At 35.2% G+C, this 20636-nt stretch overlaps 1 protein-coding gene across 2 annotated transcripts in view; it reads left to right on the forward strand.

The window, feature by feature from the left end:
• Positions 1-20636, forward strand: part of PTPRQ (protein tyrosine phosphatase receptor type Q) — a 191777-nt gene that overhangs the window by 96734 nt on the left and 74407 nt on the right. For both annotated transcript variants that reach the window (XM_058673398.1, XM_058673397.1), the window contains one exon: positions 13887-14210. In XM_058673398.1, coding sequence (XP_058529381.1) covers positions 13887-14210 — 324 coding nt within the window. The remainder of the gene's footprint in view (positions 1-13886; positions 14211-20636) is intronic.

Consider the following 20636-nt stretch of genomic DNA (forward strand, 5'->3'; position numbering starts at 1 on the left):
TTTTGATCTTTTTAAAGCACAACTACAGTGGTGCTTTTTTTTTCTGCATGAGAAGTTGAACATTTCTTAATTTGTTAAAAAAATCAAAACTGATTTTGTATTTAGTATTATTATAGAGAAATGGCTAATCCTGTAAGAAATACTCTTAAGAGCTGGCAGTATGTTGTCCTTAGACATACTGTTAGGAGTATTGTGAGGACTCAACAGGTACAAATCATATTTGAACTTAGCTGTTGATTTCCCCATATGCATGGATCTGTTGCATCAGAAAAACTTAATTTCATTTAACAATATCTTACATTAATATATATCATAAATACCACAGTTTATTATTTTCAATGAAAGAGCTAGTAGATGTTTACATAAAATAAAACTGCATATATCTAATCATCTATGCATCACAGTTGTTTTTAGTTACTTCCATAGTCATCCTTACAGCCATAATATCCCATTTGCTGGAGGATTTTCGTTAGCATTTTCTGTAGTGTAAGTATACTGACATCAGATTATCTCAAATTTTACTTGAATTAAAACTAATACTAAAAATCATGCTAAACAATAAAATTTTTTCTTTATTTTCTGAGACTATTTTCTCTGCACAGGAAATTCTGGATTACTAGTTTTATCTCCCTTTTTGTTTCATTTTAAATACAGCATTCCTTTGTGTTGTGATGTCTGTTGTTTCTGGTGAGACATTAGCCACCATTTGTATAATTAGGTTTTATATGTGGCCTTTTTTTTCTGACACTTCAAACTTTTTTCTTTATTCCCTGCTTCTAAGTACATTGACATGTTTAGTGCTATGAATTTACTTATTTCTTTAAATTTGTAAACTAACACTTTTCTGAAACTTAAGAGATTGCATTTTCATTTCTCTGGCCCATAATCATCTTCTGAATTTTCTAGGACTCCAGTTACATTCCTGCTTATGCTGTGTATGAGTCATATCCATGACTGGGCCTCTCCAATTCTTCATTCTTTCTCTTTGTTCTTGGGGTAAATGATCAGGTGATTTGTCATGTTCACTGACTTTGTATTCTGCCAAAAATTTTAGTGTTCATCCCATGAAACTTTTCAGATACGTGTATTTTTTTAAGATTGATGCATTTTACTTGAAAGGGTTACAGTGCAAGAGAGGCAAAAGGAGAGACAGAAAGATCATTCATCCACTGGCTCACTCCCCAAATGGTCGCAGCTGTTAGAAGTGAGCCAGTCTGAAAGAGGAGCCTGGAACTTTTTCCAAGTCTCCCACTTGGATACGGGAGCCCAATGCCTTGAGTCATCATTCTCTGCTTTTTCAGACCATTTGCAGGAGGCTGGACTCGAAATGGTGCATCTGGGACTGAAATTGGCATGCTTATGGGATGCTGGTGCTACAAACAAAGGTTTAGCATGTTAGACAACTACATAGGCTGTCATATGTGTCATTAAACTCAAGATTTTTCATTTGGGTCTGTTTTATGATTTGCTTTTTCATTTGTTTACTAATTAGGATTTACATTTTCCATTTATTCAAATACTGTGCTTATATTAGTGGTTTCAAAGTCAGTTGGCAGGGCCAGTGTGATGGCTGAATTAGCTAAACCTCCTGAAGTCTCCAGCATCACATATGGGCATTTGTTCATGTCCTGGCTGCTCTACTTCCCATCCAACTTCCTGCCTTTGACTGAGAGAGTAGTGGAGGGTGGCCTGAAACCTTGGGACCCCGAACCCATGTGGAAGACCTGACAACTGCTGGCTTCAGATGAGCTCAACTCTGTCCCTTAGTGACCATTTTGCAAGTGTTGAGAAGTGAGCCAATGGATGGAAGATTTTCTGTCTCCTCTTCTCTATTGATCTGCCTTTCCAAAATTAAATAAACAAATAAATAAACATTTAACAAGAAAAAAATTTCTTCATTCTCACACTGTGATTTATCATACCATCAGTCACTTTCCTCCTGTCTATAAGTCTACGTAGCAGTCTTCCTTCCCGTCCAGTACTTTGTGAGCATATAGAGAACATTGTTAATGATGTGTTGCAGAAACTTGGGAGTGTTAGCTTTGGTTCTAAAGAACAACAAAGTTAGTAATGATTATTTCATGGATATGTGATTTAATGCGTTGCGTTTATTTCACCATATCCATGGTGTGAATTTCATATTTCTAGGACATAGGGAAAAGCAGACGTGAGGCTTTTCTGGGGTTTTTGATATGAAGCATGAGTTGTTTACAAATTCCATAATTAGGTGCGCTTCAAATACCCAACTCTGCAGCTCTAAAACTGGGAGGCAATTAGCTGTTCCACTTAGATTTTGAGCTATAGTTTTCTTGTGTGCTCCCTGAATTCTCAGTAATGCATGTATAATTAACAAACTGACAAATATTTGGGGGTACTTAGACTTACAAGTTGTGTCTACCCACTCTGTGCCTGTCTCCAGCTATTCCTGCAACTTCATCCTCTATTTCTCTTCTGATTCCTCAAGCAAATAGATTATTTGGTTCTTCCTTTCTCGTGAAAGTATACTTACTTTCTAAAGGAATGTTAAATTGATACAAACTCTAACCAGATCAGTATCCTCCAAACTTACTTTGTATTGGGGTTGAAGTACTTCAGTATGTGTTTTTGGCTCCTTTCAAGATGTTTATTTTTTCCAAAATAATTTGAGTTTACTCATAATTTTTGTAAAGATTGTAATGACATCATTCTTTTGTATAACTTTAATGGGCATTTGGCAATGGCTATGAAAAAGAATTTATATTGAAATAATAAACATGATGTTAGTTGACCATTAGAAATTCTTACTTTTGAACATCTTGGCAACTAGATATTTTCATGCTGGATGCTTTATTTCACAGCTTCTCCAGTCTCACATCATTCTTTGAACTGTTCTTTGGAGTCGCTCCTCCCCTCCCCTCCCCTCCCCTCCCCTCCTCCCCTCCCCTCCCCTCCCCTCCCCTCCCCTCCCTCCCTCCCTCCCCTCCCCTCCCCTCCCCTCCTCCTTTCTCTCATTCTCTCTCTCCACCCTCTTACAGAATCCCTGAAAAATTCATTATTCTTTCCCATAAAACTTAGCCCTAAGACTCTTGTGTATTCTAATTGGTAAAAGCTACCTGAACAGCTTTTATCTTCAGAAGATAAAAATCGTCTTATGTAGCATCCAATTACACTTAGCCTGAGTGGCACTTTTTGAAATCTACTCTTCCATCTACTAATTTGCTAATTTGTTTACTTATTTCCTAGAAAATATTAGCCTTTTTCCCCTATTTGATTTTAGTGATCATTAACTATCAGCTTCAATTCATTACCATCTGCTGTTCTGACACTTTGAATTACCCTATATTCATTGGCTTTCAGGAATTTAACTGTGTGAATATAAAGTTATCTCCTGAATTGGTTTTACCTAATCTCTTGTGTGAATTTTAAACTTTTGCCAAGACAACTTTATACATGTTAACAAGATATGAAACTAGCATTTTTGTTTACTTTTACCATTCACATGTGATCCCCAGAAGCCAGTATGTCATTCTCATTTCATTGTCACTGTCATTAGGCCAATTTGTTTTCCGGATGTTTAAGGAGTGATCTTAATGGAAAAGTTGGCTATCTGATTACTCCCTTAAGAACTATGGGGGATAAACCAGTTTAAAACAGGGTTGTTACTTCTGTGAGATATTCTCCTGTGATGACTTTCTATATAGTCCTGTCAAAAGTAATGACACCATAAATCAAGCCCGTTCATTTAGCTTCCGAGCAGACGCATAACAAGTTTTTTTTAGTACTTTCCAGAAAATGACTTTTTTCTCCATGAAAGTTTTGCTAAGGCATTTCGATGAAAAGACAAAAATTATAGCTAAATTTAACAGAACTTTGGGCCCTAAATTTTTTGTCTGTATTTGATTTGGCATGTATGCTTAAAATTTGAAGTATTAGTCCCATATATTAGTAATTTCTTGGTTCTCTTTCATGCAAGTGAAGTAAACTTCTATTATATAACAAGGTGTCTTAATGTGACATACACCTGTTAATGTGTCAATCCATATTCTCACCTTTCCAGTACAACCTAAAATCATGTTTGCATATCTTATATTGGTAAATACCACTCCAAATGATCCAAATTTCTCTGGATTAAGCCAGACTACACAAGAGAAATGTATGTGAACTATATAATGACAACCTTTGGAGAAACAATTTTACCAAAATGTTTGAAAATTGTTTCATCTACTTACATTGAAAGACATTATAATAAGGGGGCCAATGGAAACATCGTTACTGTGTGCTATGTAAGGATGCTGTTGAAGGCAGTGTTCAGTGTATTACATGATGCTTTTTTTTCAAATAATTTTAAGCAGAGATATATCTTTGCTTTCAAAACTGGATATTATATATTTTGTTCATTTACTTTGACTCTTTGCGTGACCCAGAAATTAAAAATCTTGACTTGCTGTTTATTATTTGTCATATAATACTCAGTGCTAACTTCATAACCTGAATTTAATTCATCAAGCCTAATATTCAGGTTAATATCTGGAGCCATTCAGTTTTTATGATTCATTTTATCTCTACCCATAATCATTGCTCTCCATCAAATTGCCTTTATATGTTTAAGATGTATTTCTAATGATTCTCTATCATTCTGTTCTATATTATGTTTCTTATATATAATGTCTAGCCATTTTCCATATAATTTACCTTTCATAAAAATAAGACATATTAAGACTCAGATTTTCTTTAAATTTTACATTACCAGCTGATCTCCATCAGCTACACTCTGTTGTCTACCAAAGTCATATAAACTTCTCTCAATATTCCACTGGCTTTCAATAAAACCATATTTTATAGCCTCTTTTTCTATAATTACTGCTTAAGGTTTTTTTCTCCAGTCTAGCATACTGCTTAACCCTGACTAGTATTTTTGTTGCTGTTTATATATCTCTCCCTGACTCAATTCCACTTGAACATTTCTCTTTGACATCTCTACTGAACCTCAGATTTTGTTCCTAATTACAGCTCCTACATGATCTTCTTCAATGATTCCATCCTATTGTTATCAAATATTTGGGGTTGTTTCCATAAACTAAATTTATGCATATGTATGTATACATGTGCAAATTAAGATTCTTAGCCCACCTTTACCACTTAATACAAATACACAGTAAATTATTGATTTAACTCATTGGTGCTGGATTACATCTGCTGTGCTGAATCATTTTTTGTGCTTTTCAAAACTTTGACTCTTACATTGAGCTGTGCTATGTTGTTATCAAGTTGTACTTATGTGTATAGGTAGACTATCTGTGCCTTATATTTTTGAATGGTGTTATATTATTGAAAATGTAAATTAAAATATTTAATAAGTTAGAAAATATTAATACTTTGGTATATTTTATAAATATAGTTCATAAGCATAAAATCTGAGACATCTAGTTTTTTTTCAATAGAGAAAGTGTCTAGTTAAAGGAAAAAAATTGGTGAAACTTGGTCTTCCATGTTAGTGTATTTAACCAGAATCAGAATCCTACCGTGAGAGGCTGGTGACTTGTAACTATTGTTATTCAGAAGGTAATAGATTAAGTTTTGCACATTTCATATTCTAAATAGAATATGCCAAATAGCCACTAAAAACTGGCATACATTTTAAAAAGTAACAGATCATTATGTAGATTTGCAAACCTGCATTGCAACTGTAATAAAAGTATTTCACAAGAAGAATAATTTATGAATAAAAATATAATTTACTGAATGCCTTGGCAGTTAATGTTGATCGCTTCATCACAGTTCAGTCATGTTTAGAAAATCTAAGCAAGCTGTGTGATTACTCCAGGAAGCATGGAATGATGTGTTCAAATTAGTACCATCTGTGGATAGAAAAAAGTTTGAGGTTTTTAGTCATTCTTAAAGAATGGAAATCTGATTCGCCATGCTAAAATGAGTGTAATCCCTTTTGTATCTGTAATTCAATAGGCAGTTGCCTTGAAATAATGTAGTCCAACACACAGTTCATCAAAAGAGAAGATACTGAATATGAAAGAGGGTCAGTGCTGGTCATTTATAAGTACTGAGATTGTCTTGCTAAAAAAAGAAAAAAAGTCTATGAGTTGCACTATGTATTTGATCTCAGATCTGATTTTCTTAGGAATCATCTTTCTAAAGGAATTTGAATGAAAAGTATGAACTAGATTTTGCAGCACATGAAAACCAAATGACTATTTCAGTGAACCACAGTTCATTTGCGTAGTCACCATGAATGGCCAGCACAGAACCTGTTCCTGCACAATAAGCAACTGAAACAGTTGTTACACCCAAAGCCAGATTAAGAATAGCTAAGCCTTGACCTTGTTTATTTGTCAAGTTGCAAGGTTTCTTCCCTGAGAATCTTACTTGGAAAATACGAGTCTATGATTCAACTGCAAAATATTCTGATGCCACAAATTTGTCATTAAAATCTTTCCTAACGTCTGAACATCAAAAGGGAAAAAAAAGTTGGTCATAGAGTCATCGACATCTAACCATCCTTCCACATGTGGAACGGGAAGACTCCTTTGCCTTCTTTAGTCCATTTGCTATTAGATGTGCTCTGTGTTCTTTCTGCCTCTAATGGTTCAACAATCTGAACAGAAGGAAAACTAAGATATACGAAGTGTGTTTGGTGGAAAAATCCAAAGAAAAGAAAGTGTTTAAACCATACTCCCTGGGTTATATGGAGGCAGAGCTTCTCACGAAAATGAAGAGCAATGCTAAACTTCCAAAGTATTTCCACTATAATTTGAATGAAAGTGGAAGTCTTAAATTAGGTCTAAAGGACTCAGAATGATTATGTGCATGTGTGTGTGTGTGTTTTATTTGAAAGGCAGAGTTAGAGAGGAGGCCAAGAGAGCTTTTATCCTCTCGTTTACTCTCTTGATGGCTGCAGTGGCCAGAACTGAGTCAATCCAAAGCCATGAGCCTCTTCTAGGTGTCCTACATGGATGCTGGGGGCCCAAGGCCATGAGCTATTTTCTGCTGCCTTCTCAGGTCATAAAGCAGGTCACTGGATCAAAAGTGGAGCAAGTGGAACACTGGCTACTCATAAGGGATACTGGTGCTGCAGGCAAAGGCTTAGTCTACTACATCAAGTAAATATTTATTTACTTGAAACTCAAGTCACAAAGAGAAGGGAAGAGAGACAAAAAAAATTATTGATTCACTCCCCAAGTGGCTGCAACAGCCAGAGCTGGTGCAGTCCAAAGCCTGTAGCTTCTTCTAGGTCTCCGATGTGATTGCAGGGACCCAAGGACATGGACCATCTTCAGCTGTGTTCCCAGATGCGTTAGCAGACAGCTGGATTGGAAATGGAACAGGCAGAACAAGAACCAGTTCATGTATGGGATGCTGACATTTCCTGTGGTGGCTTTACTAACTAAAATAGCACCAGCCCCTCAAATCATGTTAGTCTGACTTTTCATCTGTACTGTCCTTTCTTTTCATGCGTTTTCTTGTGGACCCAACAGCCTTTTGCAATTGTTACATCATGCCATGCTGTCTTATCTCTTAGCATTGTAACATATCTTGATATTTTCATCCAGAAAAGTACTTTTTATTTTCCAGAGCTATGATTAACTTATCTTTATCTGGAAAACATTTTTAATATCTGTCCCAATACAGTGTTCTGTTATACATGTTTTTCCTTTGCCTATAAATTCCAAAAATGTTTACTGCATGGCCATTTTATTCCAAGTGTTAAGCATAGACTCTGGAAGATACAATCTAATATGCAGATTGATGTTTTTATATATACACAACCTAGACATTCATATATTACAGGATTTTGTAATGGTTTTCATGTGTGCTTCAGGAGCAATACACTGCCAAAAGTTTTAAATCTGTGATTATGTTAAATTAACTGTATACTAATGAAACTGAAACTGATATCCGTCCATATGATTATTATATGTAGTGCTTTCCTAGACTCCCATTGAACTATTATCTTTTTATTTTTACGTATTGGACTTTTATTTAGTGGAGTTTGAACCCTTGATTATAATGTAAATTAAAAATACAGTATCTCAAAAGAACACTTTTATTTGAAAATAAGAGAGGTATAAGAGAGACACACATAGAAAGAGAGGTGGAACCAAAGGGAGTCAGACAGTGAGAGTTCTTCATCTGCTGATTAACTCCCCACATCGAAAAGCCAGAGCTGAACCAGACCAAAGCCAGGACACCAGAAATTGGCCTGAGTTTCTCCTACTTATGGCGTGGACCCAGGTACTTGAGTCATTATCCGCTGTCTTCCAAGGAGTGCATTAGCAGGAAGTTGGGCTAGAAGTGAGCATGCAGGATACAGATAAGCCAATCCACAGGAGATATGGACAAACCAAGAGTCAGGTGCTGTCATAAATGCATGCCTCCAATTTTGAAATATTTGTTGAGAGCCATGGTAACATATTTCTATATATTTATAGATGCTGTAGTGAAATGGAGATGAAACTAGATTATAGGTTGGTTTTCAGTGCAGAACTAAGAATTTGCAGGAAAGTTGATTTCAGTTCAACATAATACATTGTGCAAATAAAATAGAGCTTCCTCAAATATGTAAAAATCATCAAAAAAATAATTATAAAAAGTGGAGCTTCCTTTAAGAAAGCAGTGTGTTTAAGATTTGTTTTGTTTGGGAGTTGGCACAATGATATAACAGGCTAATCAGCCCTGTGACACTGGCATCCTTTTATGGGCACCAGTTTGTGTTATGGTTGCTCCACTTCTGATCCAGCTCCCTGCTTATGACCTGGGAATGCAGTGGAGGACAGCCCCTACACATACATGGGAGGCCTGGAAAGAAGCTCCTGCCTTCATTTCAGCTCAGCTGCACACTTTGTGGTTTTTTGGGTAGTGAACCAGTAGATAAAAAGTCTGTTTGTTGCCTCTTTCTGTAAAAACCTGCATGCAAAGTAAAAATAACGAATCTAAAAATGATTTATTTACTTGTAAGGCAAAGTTAGAGAAAGAGAGGTCTTCCATCCACTGGTTCATTGCCCCAAATGGTTGCAACAACGAATAAGGAACCAGGCTGAAGCCAGGATCCAAGAGCTGCTTCTGGGTCTCCCACCTGAGTGCACAGGCCTACATACCGCCTTCTCAGGCCATTGACAGCAAGCTGGATGAAAAGTGAAACAGTCAGGCTTGAACTAGCACCCATGTGGGATGCCAACACTGCAACAACAATTTAACTCACTATGCCACAGCACCATCCCCTACCAAAAAATTATATAAAGCCTTTCAAGGTTTTTAGTTTTTCTTTCACTTTATATTTCTAAACAAAGGCTATGCAGCTAGTAGTTGGTGATTTTACACAGGAAACGCCATTGGCTTTCTATTGATATCTAATACATCAACACAAATTTCTTAGCCCAAGGCAAATCCACTTATTAATGTGTAGTTCTATAGGTCACATCCAGGCATTGCTGTTCTCTACTTAGTCTGACAACTTGATTTTATCTTAGTTTGTAAATCAACTACATACTTGTGTTGAGCAAAATCTTCCAGTCTCGGGCAACTGTGGCAGAATAGAGTTCATTGCAGCTACAGGCCTGAGACCCTCTTCTACTGACTGAATCCTCACCATAAACTGCTCACAGTATGCATGGTCTATCATGAGGTCCCCTTCTTCAAAGTCAGAAAGGGAGAAGTTTTAGCACATTGAACCCATCTCCTGCTTTAGTTCTCTTGCTCCCCTTTCTGTAATCAATGAAAGCATTCTGCTTTTAAAAGATACTTGTTACAACATTGAGCCCACCAGGTATAAATGTTAATGTACACTAATCTGTATTAATTACAGCAACAGTATCTAGATTAGCTCTGATTAAATAGCCAAAAGCAGCTTGTACATAGAATGGGGGCATCTTAGGAAGTACCCTGCAGACATAAAAGTCAAACACAAAGACAAGTTGAACTAGACAATCTCTAAACTTCAAATTCTGACATTCTGTGTTTTTCTCATATGCTATTTAGTAGATTCAACCTCCTGAGTCTAAAATACTTGTTTCTTATTACTGCCATCTTAATGCTCATTTCCAATGAGTTTTTGTGGTCTATGGATTGTTTCCTTTTCCTATTTTGGTTAACTAGACTGTGCTTGATAAAAAAAATATATATAAAGTACTTCTAAACATCTCATTGTGATACCTTTGATAGTTTTCCATTGCTTGAAAAGTTTCCTACAAGCTCTCAGAAAGAGTAAGCCCCAAGCTATTACTCAGCCACTCCATTACTGTCAATAGGAATTAGAAACTAAAAACTTAGTTCCTGGTTTTACATCTTCTTGAATCTCTCTTTGCAAGCAATGAATATCCCATTTTATATGATATGTCCTCTCTGAAAACATTTCCTGAACTCCAAGTCACTCATGCCCCTATGCTTTTGTTAGAATATTTTGAAATTGCACCTTTTTCAGGTGTTCTGAGTTCAAATTTATTGGCTGAGGAATTTGAGTATATTTCACTTTTTAACCAGTTATAAAACTTCTTCTGTAAGCATGAAATGTTCTTAAAACCAGTGTTTTCTGTGGCTGCTTTTCTTCATGTCAGTTGAGGATACAACAGAGGATGTTGCAAGTAGAACATCAAGTGTTCTGTTTGTAGCATCACTTTTACAATAATGTTGAATTAGATGTAGTAAAATTTGCTGATAAGAGTGGAAACCAGAATAATTAAACCTGATTTAATTAATCTAGTAATTGCTTTCATTATACTAGACTTTCTTGTCCCTATAAGTTTGGGGGAAATGTGAATGGTCATCAAAAAGTTCATGGAAAATAAATATTATAAGAAGTATTCATTGGTTTCAAAAATTTTTTACACTGAAATAGTTATTTTAATGCCCCTTTTCCATGGATTGTTTTGAAGTATCTAGATATATAAGCTGTAACCTAAATAATTCAGTAAACTTTTAAGAGGAATTCCACATTTTATCTTATTTTTAAAAAGGATTTGTTTACGGGACTAGGGAGAGGAGCTTTCTCTGGTCCTTACAAGGTTCCGACTTTGGATCCCCACCCTCTCCTGCAATGAACATCAGGGTCGCCCCAGAGGACCCCCCACCCGCCTAAAAACAAAACAAAACAAAACAACAAAAAATCAGAATAGATAAGAATAGATAGACAGAGAACAAGGAAAGCTTAGAACCAGACAGGAAACAGTCAGCTTGCACTTACATATACCTTACTAGGTAGGACACGAAAATAAGTTACTCCTCACTGGGGTATTGAAGATTTCTCTGCACACTCCTCCTAAAGCTGTTCTGCACCTCAACTGTTGACATATGCCTTGTTAAAGTTATAAGCCAGTTTGAACTATCCTAAAATCTGCCAAGTTCAGTAAAAATTATGCTTCAATACAATCAACTGCTAAGTACAAAAATGAAACTAGACACGAGACAGCTGAATAGTATCCTATAGCCATTTTAAGGTGGATAGGAGCCGGTTGTATATAAATTAAAATTGAAATGTCAATGAAGTAGTCATAGGATGTAGTTAAGAACTTGGATTTTCTAATATGTCAGTTACTCAATATCATGTCAATTAACTCCATAATGTTGTAAACTGTTGTTGATGTTATGCTTTTAATTGGTCAGAACGATATTCTGCCAGCTCTGCTTTTAGACTAGATTGTCTCCCCAAGAAACTGTTTAATTGATCTGGACAATAAGATGCTGGACTCTATGCATGGTATATGCTTGCAATGAAAGAAACATGACTGGATTTGAGCTGTAATACTGCAATAAGGTGGAGTAATCCACCATGCGGGGAGGGTACAGGGATGGGTTGGGGGAACCTCAGAGCCTATGAAACGATGTCATAAAATGAAATGCAATAAAAAAAGATTTGTTTACTCGAAAGACAGACTTAGAAAGGGACAGAAAGAGAAAGCAGAGAGAATGAATGAATGGATGGATGGATGGATGGATGAATGTGAATCTTTTATCAGCTAATTCACTCCCAAATGACTGCAATGGCCAGGAGCCCACTGCTTTTTCCAGGTCTCCCAGGAGCTTAAGGACTTGGCCATCTTCGATTACTTTCCTAGGCTCATTAGCAGGTTCTAGGATAGGAACAGGAGCAACTGAGATTTAAACCAATGCCTGCATTATTGCTTTGATCACAGGTAGCATCTTTACCGGTTGTGCTACATGCTGGCCCTGGAAATCCAAATTTTAAACTGAAGTCCAGAATTCTACACCAAATTCCATTCTTCAGCATTCATTTACCATTTGATACCTCCTGTTAGGTGCCGAGAAGCGGTTTCAAAGTTATCCTCTTCATAATAAATACTTAAGCCTTTTCCAAAATCTTAATCTCTCAAGCCATCTCCTCTGGTTACAGTAGTGGCTTTACTCCTCTTTCTCATATCACACCTGTCACCCATCAGCAAATCCTGCCAACTGCCACTCAAATTGCATTCAGTATCTGAATGCCTCATCATTTCTGCTAGCTTCTTGGCCAAGCTCACCAGGATCTCGGGCACAAAACCTACTATTAGTATTCTGATAATAGTAATAGACAGTAATAGTATTCTGATAATTAGTAATAGACATCGCCAAAACCTACTATTAGTATTCTGGTTTCCATCTTTGTCTCCCTTCAATCTGTTCTGAGCATAGCAGCTTGAGTGGCTCTGTGAAAACCTCTGTGCGAATGAAAGCCATAACAATTTCCTGTTGTTTTGTGTACAATCTGGCCGTTGTATTTCTTTTTTAGACCGTTGCCTCTGCTAGCATGGTGCCTTACCTGGTTGCCCCACGATGCTAGCTGTAGCAGTTAGTGTCTTCTAATAGTGAAGCCTTTGCTGACCAATCAGCTTAAAGTTTAAGGCGCCCTGAAATTCTGTCTCCTTCCTCAATTTATTTTTATTCATAACATTGAACATCATCCAAAATGTTTATATTTTCATTGAATGTAGATTTCACAAGGTTAGGGATTTTTGTTTGTTGAAAACCCATCACCTACAATAGTACCTCATATATTAGGTGTTTCTTAGATAATCATTGAAAGTAAATATCAACATATAGCTTTGATGAATTACACACTTTAAATGTGTCTTTTTGTATCTTAGCTTTCGAAACAAAAACTCTTTAAGATATATAGGGAAAACTTTATTTAGAGAAAATTCCACAGCCACTCAATTCATTATTCCTTCCTATTTCTAACATAACTCATATTATTTGCCTGATAAATGAACATGAACTACTTTTAATCTTGAATCTCTAATACAAGATTCAGATCCTGACATGGTATGCATTTGGTAAACAAATGGCTAGTTTTGACAATAACAAGGGACTCAAAGTAGGACCATGTGATTGTGGATTACACATAGATATCTTAATCTGTACATTAATATCAGTGTTAGGGATAGTAGCTAGAAAGGATTTTGTTCATTTTAAATATAGATAGTATAAAAATAGTCTAAATGTATAAATTGTTATTTGGCAATATGTATTTCAATTGTTTTATAAGCAGCACTCACTACATAGGAGATATACTTATAAATATTTTCTATACACATTTTAAATGATTTTAAGAACTGAATAATAGAATTCAGACCATACCGTGAAGCGCTTAGGATGATTTAATGTGGCATTTTCTTGTATACAAGTGAGTTTTGTTTCATATAAAACCAAAATATTTTTCTGTAAACTGTGTATGTTTGTATTTGAAACAGGAATTTTAAAAAATTATAATGGTTTCATGTTTTACCTTTTGAAACAGTAAACTTTGAAGCCCCACCTTAAGGTTTTTTCATTAAATATAAGGGCATTAATCTGAGTGTCACAATAATTTGATAATTGATGCACCATAATAGAATAGTTTATCACTTCTACTAGCCAAATGTTTGGTGGCTGCAATTGATTTTAATTTTTCCTTTAATTTTTAGTTCCCAGTGTTCCCACAAATATTACATTTTCTAATGTTCAGTCAACCAGTGCAACATTAACATGGATAAGGCCTGACACTATCCTTGGATATTTTCAAAATTACAAGATTACCACTCAACTTCGTGCTCAAAAATGTGAGGACTGGGAATCTGAAGAATGTGTTGAATATCAAAAAATTCAATACCTCTACGAAGCTAACCTAACTGAAGATACAGTATATGGATTAAAAAAATTTAGATGGTACAGATTCCAAGTGGCTGCCAGCACCAATGCTGGCTATGGAAATGCTTCCAATTGGATTTCCACACAAACCCTGCCTGGCCGTAAGTACTCCCCTGACATGTACTGACTCCTGTTGTATTCCATACGTTCATGAGTTCTGCTTAATCCAATTGTGTTTGAAATCACTGAACTTAAAAAATGGCAATCCATAAACTACCTTATATAATAACATGTTTATTTTTAACTCAGTTGAAATTCACTGGGAAATTCAATTTCAGTCTTTATTAAGGTTATTCTCAAGTTCCCAGAATTGTATCAGGCTTTCCAGGAAGAGTACCACAAAGGTTAGTGAGAAGCCTGCCTGGAAGTTTCACTTTTGGCTGTACTGACTGATCTACAACCTCATTTCCCCTCTCTGGAGACTCTGTCGTGTGTGTGTGTGTGTGTGTATGTGTGTGTGTGTGTGTGTGTGTGTGTGTGTGTGTGTTGGAGGGGCCGGGGAGGGCAGTATCAACCTTTTTAGTGACTCAAGAGCTACACATAATAACACTTGGATCTATGTCCAAGTAGATTTTTAGCTAGTACTTTACATCTGTGCAAAATTCTAATGCAAAGAAAATACAAAGTGTCCAACTCATTGTTTAAAATAGGGAACATAAAAAGGTCAAGAGAACAAAGAGCAAATTATTCTGCCGTCTACATAATCTTCCATATATTTACATTCTAGAAAGAGATCCTAAGTGCTGTTTTCATTAAAGTAACTCCAAATATAAATAAAAACGATTTGTCGCTTAAGTCTTATATTTCAAAACTACTTGCTTTCTTAGACACATTGCTAACTATAAACAAACAAATGGGTTTCTATTATTTATCCTGAAACTGATTACTTGGAATTGAGATGATTTCCCTGCAAGATAAATAAATTTTCAAGTAAATGGAGCAAGTCAGAGCTCTCAGAAATAGCAACATTCTGTTTAATGCTGTTTCTTCCCCAATCCAGCAAATTCTTAATGCTGCCAGGATAGCCATCCGTTGTTAATCTTTCAGCAGGAACTTTGTGTTACCATCCCGATGTCTTGTTGTGATGATTTCTTTCATATCCAAATTGTATTTTTAAGAAAGTTTTGATATCTACTGGTAAAGTGGTACTCAGATATAGAATTTTTTTTGTAACGGAAAATGCTGTATTAGGATTTTATGATAAAATAAATTGATTTTAAGGCTTTATTTTTTAGAAGACTATATATGTGTTTTGCTAAACTTCCCCAGAGTTCCTGACATGTTTCTAATAGAAAAATTTAAGTAAATATTTATTATAATGTCATTCAAAATTTAAGGTAGAATCATGGCCACTCAATTGTTGTCAAAATGTTCAACACGTTTCCAGCTCTTCTTTTTTAGCATTTAGGTTCAAGGTTTTTGTATTATCTGCTCTTTTTGGTTTTTCTTCCGTCTTACTGGTGTTTCTTTGTTGGCCTCCTTTTAAAAATTATTTTGTACTCTGTTTATTTTTTTTTAACCCTACGTGTTAGAATACCCTGAGACCTAGTCTTTACATTTTCTTACTTTTCAGTACATAAATTGACTTAGTCACTTACATTCTCAATTATCCATTTACAGACCTGAATGCTCCTCTAGAATCCAGATTAGCATATTGAACAATACATAATCAACCGATAACATTGCACATGTGTGCTGAATGTCTGCTTCTCATCCTCTCACCTTCCAGATCTCACTAAGATATACCATTGTTCATCTAATTTCAGGAAATGAAAGCCTGAACAGTGTCTTTTCCGTAGTTTGCCCATGATTCATTTCAACCACATTATCTAAACCGTCCCTCCACATACATCACTCTCCTGTTCGTCCAATACTTCATTGTGCGCCATCACTGTCCTATTACAGCCCATGCCATGAAGTCTTGTGGTCGTTTTCCAGAAACAAAAAAAATTCAATTATTTTTATATATGGAAATAACTTTTTTCATGATAGAGGTGCTTAGGCTCAGGAATTTCCCCTTCTTCCCTCTTTTCCCCCACCTCCCATTTTTACTGTATTTTTACAATAACATAGTCCTTCAGCAAGTCATAAGTCCATCATTCTGGTATTTAAGTGTATCATGACACTGTGAGTGTAGACAGTGGTAGAAAGTCCAGCATTCTATTGTCAAGATATATTTAACTGTTTCATTGGGAATCCATCTTTTATTCAGAAGTAGAAATGCATATTGAATAATAGGTGGAAATAACTATTTAAACAAATAAGGGAATATTTAGTTGTTGAAACCAAATATACCAGTACTCCAGACCTGGCCTATGGGCAGCTGATTTATAATTTTTGGTGAAACTATAGTCTTGTGCTTATGTGTCCTCTGCCACTAATCCTTCACATTTTACTGCCTGTGAAAGGTGTTTAGCAAGCACCTGCTTCCACCTACTACACTGAGATGAGAAGCAGACTTTCTATATACACTCCATTTCTTGCAAGCACAGTTTACACTATTACAGATGATGTTTAATTAGCATAGAACAGCATAGAACATCAGTTCCTTTCTACTTATAGGTCATTCCTGCCACCTTATTTCTTCTACTTCTTACCCCCTTCACTGGGAGTCCTTTTTTGATTTGAAAGTAGAGGTGCACACTACAATGTAGCCTCACATCTATTTGTAATAGTCTCTACTACACAGTTGCTGTACGTTCTGCTAAATGGAAAGCCATAAAACAAAATAAGAAAGAAAATTCGTAGCTTTTGAACCAAACAAAGATAATAAGCTACTTTGTTAAAATTATAAGTTGATTTGCCTTCTTTTTTTCTCAGAAATGGGGCAATATTTTGCTTGCAATGAGGAAGGGACAATTTTCAAATCACGTAATTGTATTAAGAAAAGTTTTCATTATTAGATTACACTAATGAGAGAGCTGGGATTGCATTTGATATAAAAAGACAAAAAGATAATAAGTATTATTGCAATAACAATTAGTGCAATAACAAATAATATAACCATAGAAAGAAGAATCAAGCAACAAAATCTTGCACAGCAGTAATGTTTTTCATAGGAAAAATAGAGTAGGCATACATATTGACTCTGCAATCCAAAAAAAAATCACATTTTATAAAAATAAAAAAATAACCAGGATGAAGGAAATCAGTGTTTTGTGTCTTCTTTGATCCTAAAAATTGTTGTCTCATGTGACGTGAGAAATGCCATAATTAACCATTTCTCAGAATTAAAGACTAAACAACATTATGAAATAATATGAAGTCACAATTTTAGGTAAGAGTGAATTTTTTCCAGCTTTGAGATATGTCTAAATACTTCTACACTTCTAATACAACATCCTATCAAAACCTGGAGTATCTTGATAAAGTTAGGAATCAATGACTAATTTGAAATTGTTCAAAATGTGAATAACTCAAGTATCCACCCAGTGTTAATAATAGAAAGTAGGAAATTTAAGAAATAGAAAATAGGAAAAGTAAATGCAACAAAATTGAAGACCAGGGAACAAAACCAGAATGCTAGCAGAAAATTAAATTGGATTACTCTGAGCCTAAAATATAAAATAGAATGAATAAAAGAAATAATATTCATCCAACTCAAAGTAACATTTCTTTTTCCCACACACTATGATCTAGATAAGCAAAGCCAAGTTGCTTTTCTCCTTAAATTATCTGTATAATTGCCATAACTCTTCTTCATGCTTAGTGGAAGTATATACAAAGCACAAAAATTAGGAAAAAATATTTCATGTGAAAAATTGAAGTTTTTATGAATGATTTTACTCTTATTTTTCCGGCTTATTCTTCTATGGAAAAGCAAATTATGTGTTCTTGGGGGAATGTAAGATAGAAAGCTGTTATATCTGTGTTGTGAACAATAGACACTGAAAATACTGAGAAAATATACAGCTTTAAAGGAGGGTGAGTGTGAAATTAGTAAGGAACGCAGTCGAACTCCTGTAATGTGCATCTCCCATGGACCACCAAGACTGGAAGACAGCAAGAAAGGAAAATTCCTGGGGTAACACGTAGGTTGTGAAAGCCACAGGATACCATACTCATGAGGAATTTTAACTACCCAAACATCTGTTAGGTTAAAAAAAATGTTCAGCAAAACATGGTTCATCAAAAAAGTGTCTAAAGAATTCAAGTTTATAATGTCCAAAGAAGAAAAAGAAAATAAACAAGAAACTACACCTTGATGTTCTTAAGAAATTCCTAAGTTTGTAATATATATTCTGTCAATTTATTCTTAACTATGTAACCCATTTCTAATGTCATAGCATAAAGATATAGAAATCATGCTTTCAGTAACAAAAAAATTATAAAATGGTACAAAATAAGGTAAGCCATCAATAAATAGGAAGGTAGAAGCCAGAAGATAAAGGGGCTCGTTTGGTGGCAGTGGATTTTAGAATGTTCATTTTACAGCAGCAACTGAAGAAAATAACTATAATCTTTTCTTGCCATGATGGATTTTTGTGATGCTATTGAAACTCCTCAAAATTAGCTGGGTGGGACTCTGAAACACTTAATTCTACACAGCATCTCTTTTTTCCCTCTAGACTGTGTATTGAAGTAGTCCAAATGACTGCTTTGGTTTCCAGCAGCACCTGTATCCCATGATACCACTGCTCCTGACCCACTGCCCATCTTTTCCTCCCTTTGGGAACCTTGTTTCCATGCATTGTATCACTGTTCATCTAGTTATTCAAACCAGCAAGCTAAGACTCATTCTTTACTTTTTAAAATTTATTTTTTTATTGGAAAGTCAGATATACAGAGAGGCCCTGCTTCCTATCCAGCTCATTCTTAATTTTTAACCATTCTGATGGTCCAAATTCAGAGGCCCGCTGGATTGCCTCTCTAAATATCCCTTGTGTTTGATTATTTTTCTGCTTAAGGATATCTAAATCAAAGATCTTAACATTTACTTGATAGATTATTTTAAAAATACTTAAACCACCTTTATACATGCAATTTCTTAAAAAAAAAAAAGACTGCTTCTTCAAAGGCAAAGAAATAAAGAATAGGGGGAAAGAGAGGTCCAAATGGTTACAACAACCAGAGCAGGGGCTGCAAAGTCCATGCAGATTTCCTACATGGGGGGCAAGCAACCAAACACGTGCAACATTGTCATGGCTTTCCCAGGAACATTAGCAGGAGTTGGATTGGTAGCAAACAGCTGAGGCTGGAATCAGTCTTGCAACACAGGATGCCACCATTGCATGTGACGGATTATTCTGCTGGCCCACGGTGCCAGCCCCTGCCCCCATATTTGTAACTAGCGCCTAAACTCCTCTTTGGATGCATTTATCTGATCATGTGTTTCCTCTGCTGTGCATCTTTAATAGCTTTCTATTTGCTGTTAAAGGCATGATTGCTGGTAAACTAGACAAGGTCATTAATATTTTGACTTAATTTCCCACACATGCTGTTCTTTATGATCCACATTCTTTCCTGCATGCCTGGCCTTCCAGCTACCTGTTATTTATGTATTACATTAAATATAAACTTTGAAAACCTTCCAGAATTCTTTCTACCAGAGCCTGAAGTTTTAAATCTATTGCAACATTACCCATTCATTCATTCATTCTGTTTTTCTGTCTCCATCCCTCTGAGAATGAGTTCCTTAAAAGCAGAAATACGGGTGACCATGCGTCTACCTTCTATGTCTACTCATCATGTAAGACTCATTTACATAATTCCAATGTCAAATTGTCCATATCTCAGTGGTCAGTATTAATTTTCTCCACTGTGTTTGTCTAAAGCTTGTTTGTCTTCCAAAAACTTTCAAGCTTTGCATGATTATTGCCAAAATTAAAATTCCCCTGGTCAGTCACTGTCTATATTTGACATGTTCAACTTCTATTTCATAAACAATGTATTGTATACTGCTTATCATTATGGGATTCACCATCAGTAACATAAAGAATATGAATTGCTTCCAATGGGAAAGAGGTTTGCAGATGATTATTTTAAAAGGATTGCAAACAAAAAAAGAAATTAATAAATGCTTATTTTGGAGTGGATTAAAGCCAAAAAAGTTATTTAGTTATATAATGATTTGTTAATAAATCCGATAATGAGACAATCATAGTAGGTTTATTGACTACAAAGGAAAAAAAGAGGAAACAGTGCTTAAATTTGAGTACTAGGTATAATTACAGAGAAAAGATATTTGTGTGAAAGCATAACTTGAAGGAGATAGTAAGAACATAAAGTATTTAATACTTCATAAGCACTATAATCATTTATTAAACATTTAATAAATATTTTAACAATTATATACTACCTCACATCAAAAGAAGTTTGACAGGTAATTAGGCATTTTTAAAATCACATAAGAAACCACTCATTTAAGTAGGATCTTTTTCAGGAAAATCACTAAAAATTAAAGGAAATTATGAGTTAAAGTGTTTTTTTTTTTAAATCAACATTTCAGAAAATTATGGGGAATTAAAAGGGGAATCTTTCCCTATCTACAACTTGGCTCCTTTTTATCTTCTTTAAATTCAAATTAG

This window comes from Ochotona princeps, chromosome 15 (genome assembly GCF_030435755.1).
Source record: "Ochotona princeps isolate mOchPri1 chromosome 15, mOchPri1.hap1, whole genome shotgun sequence".
In the NCBI taxonomy this organism is placed as follows: Eukaryota; Metazoa; Chordata; class Mammalia; order Lagomorpha; family Ochotonidae; genus Ochotona; species Ochotona princeps.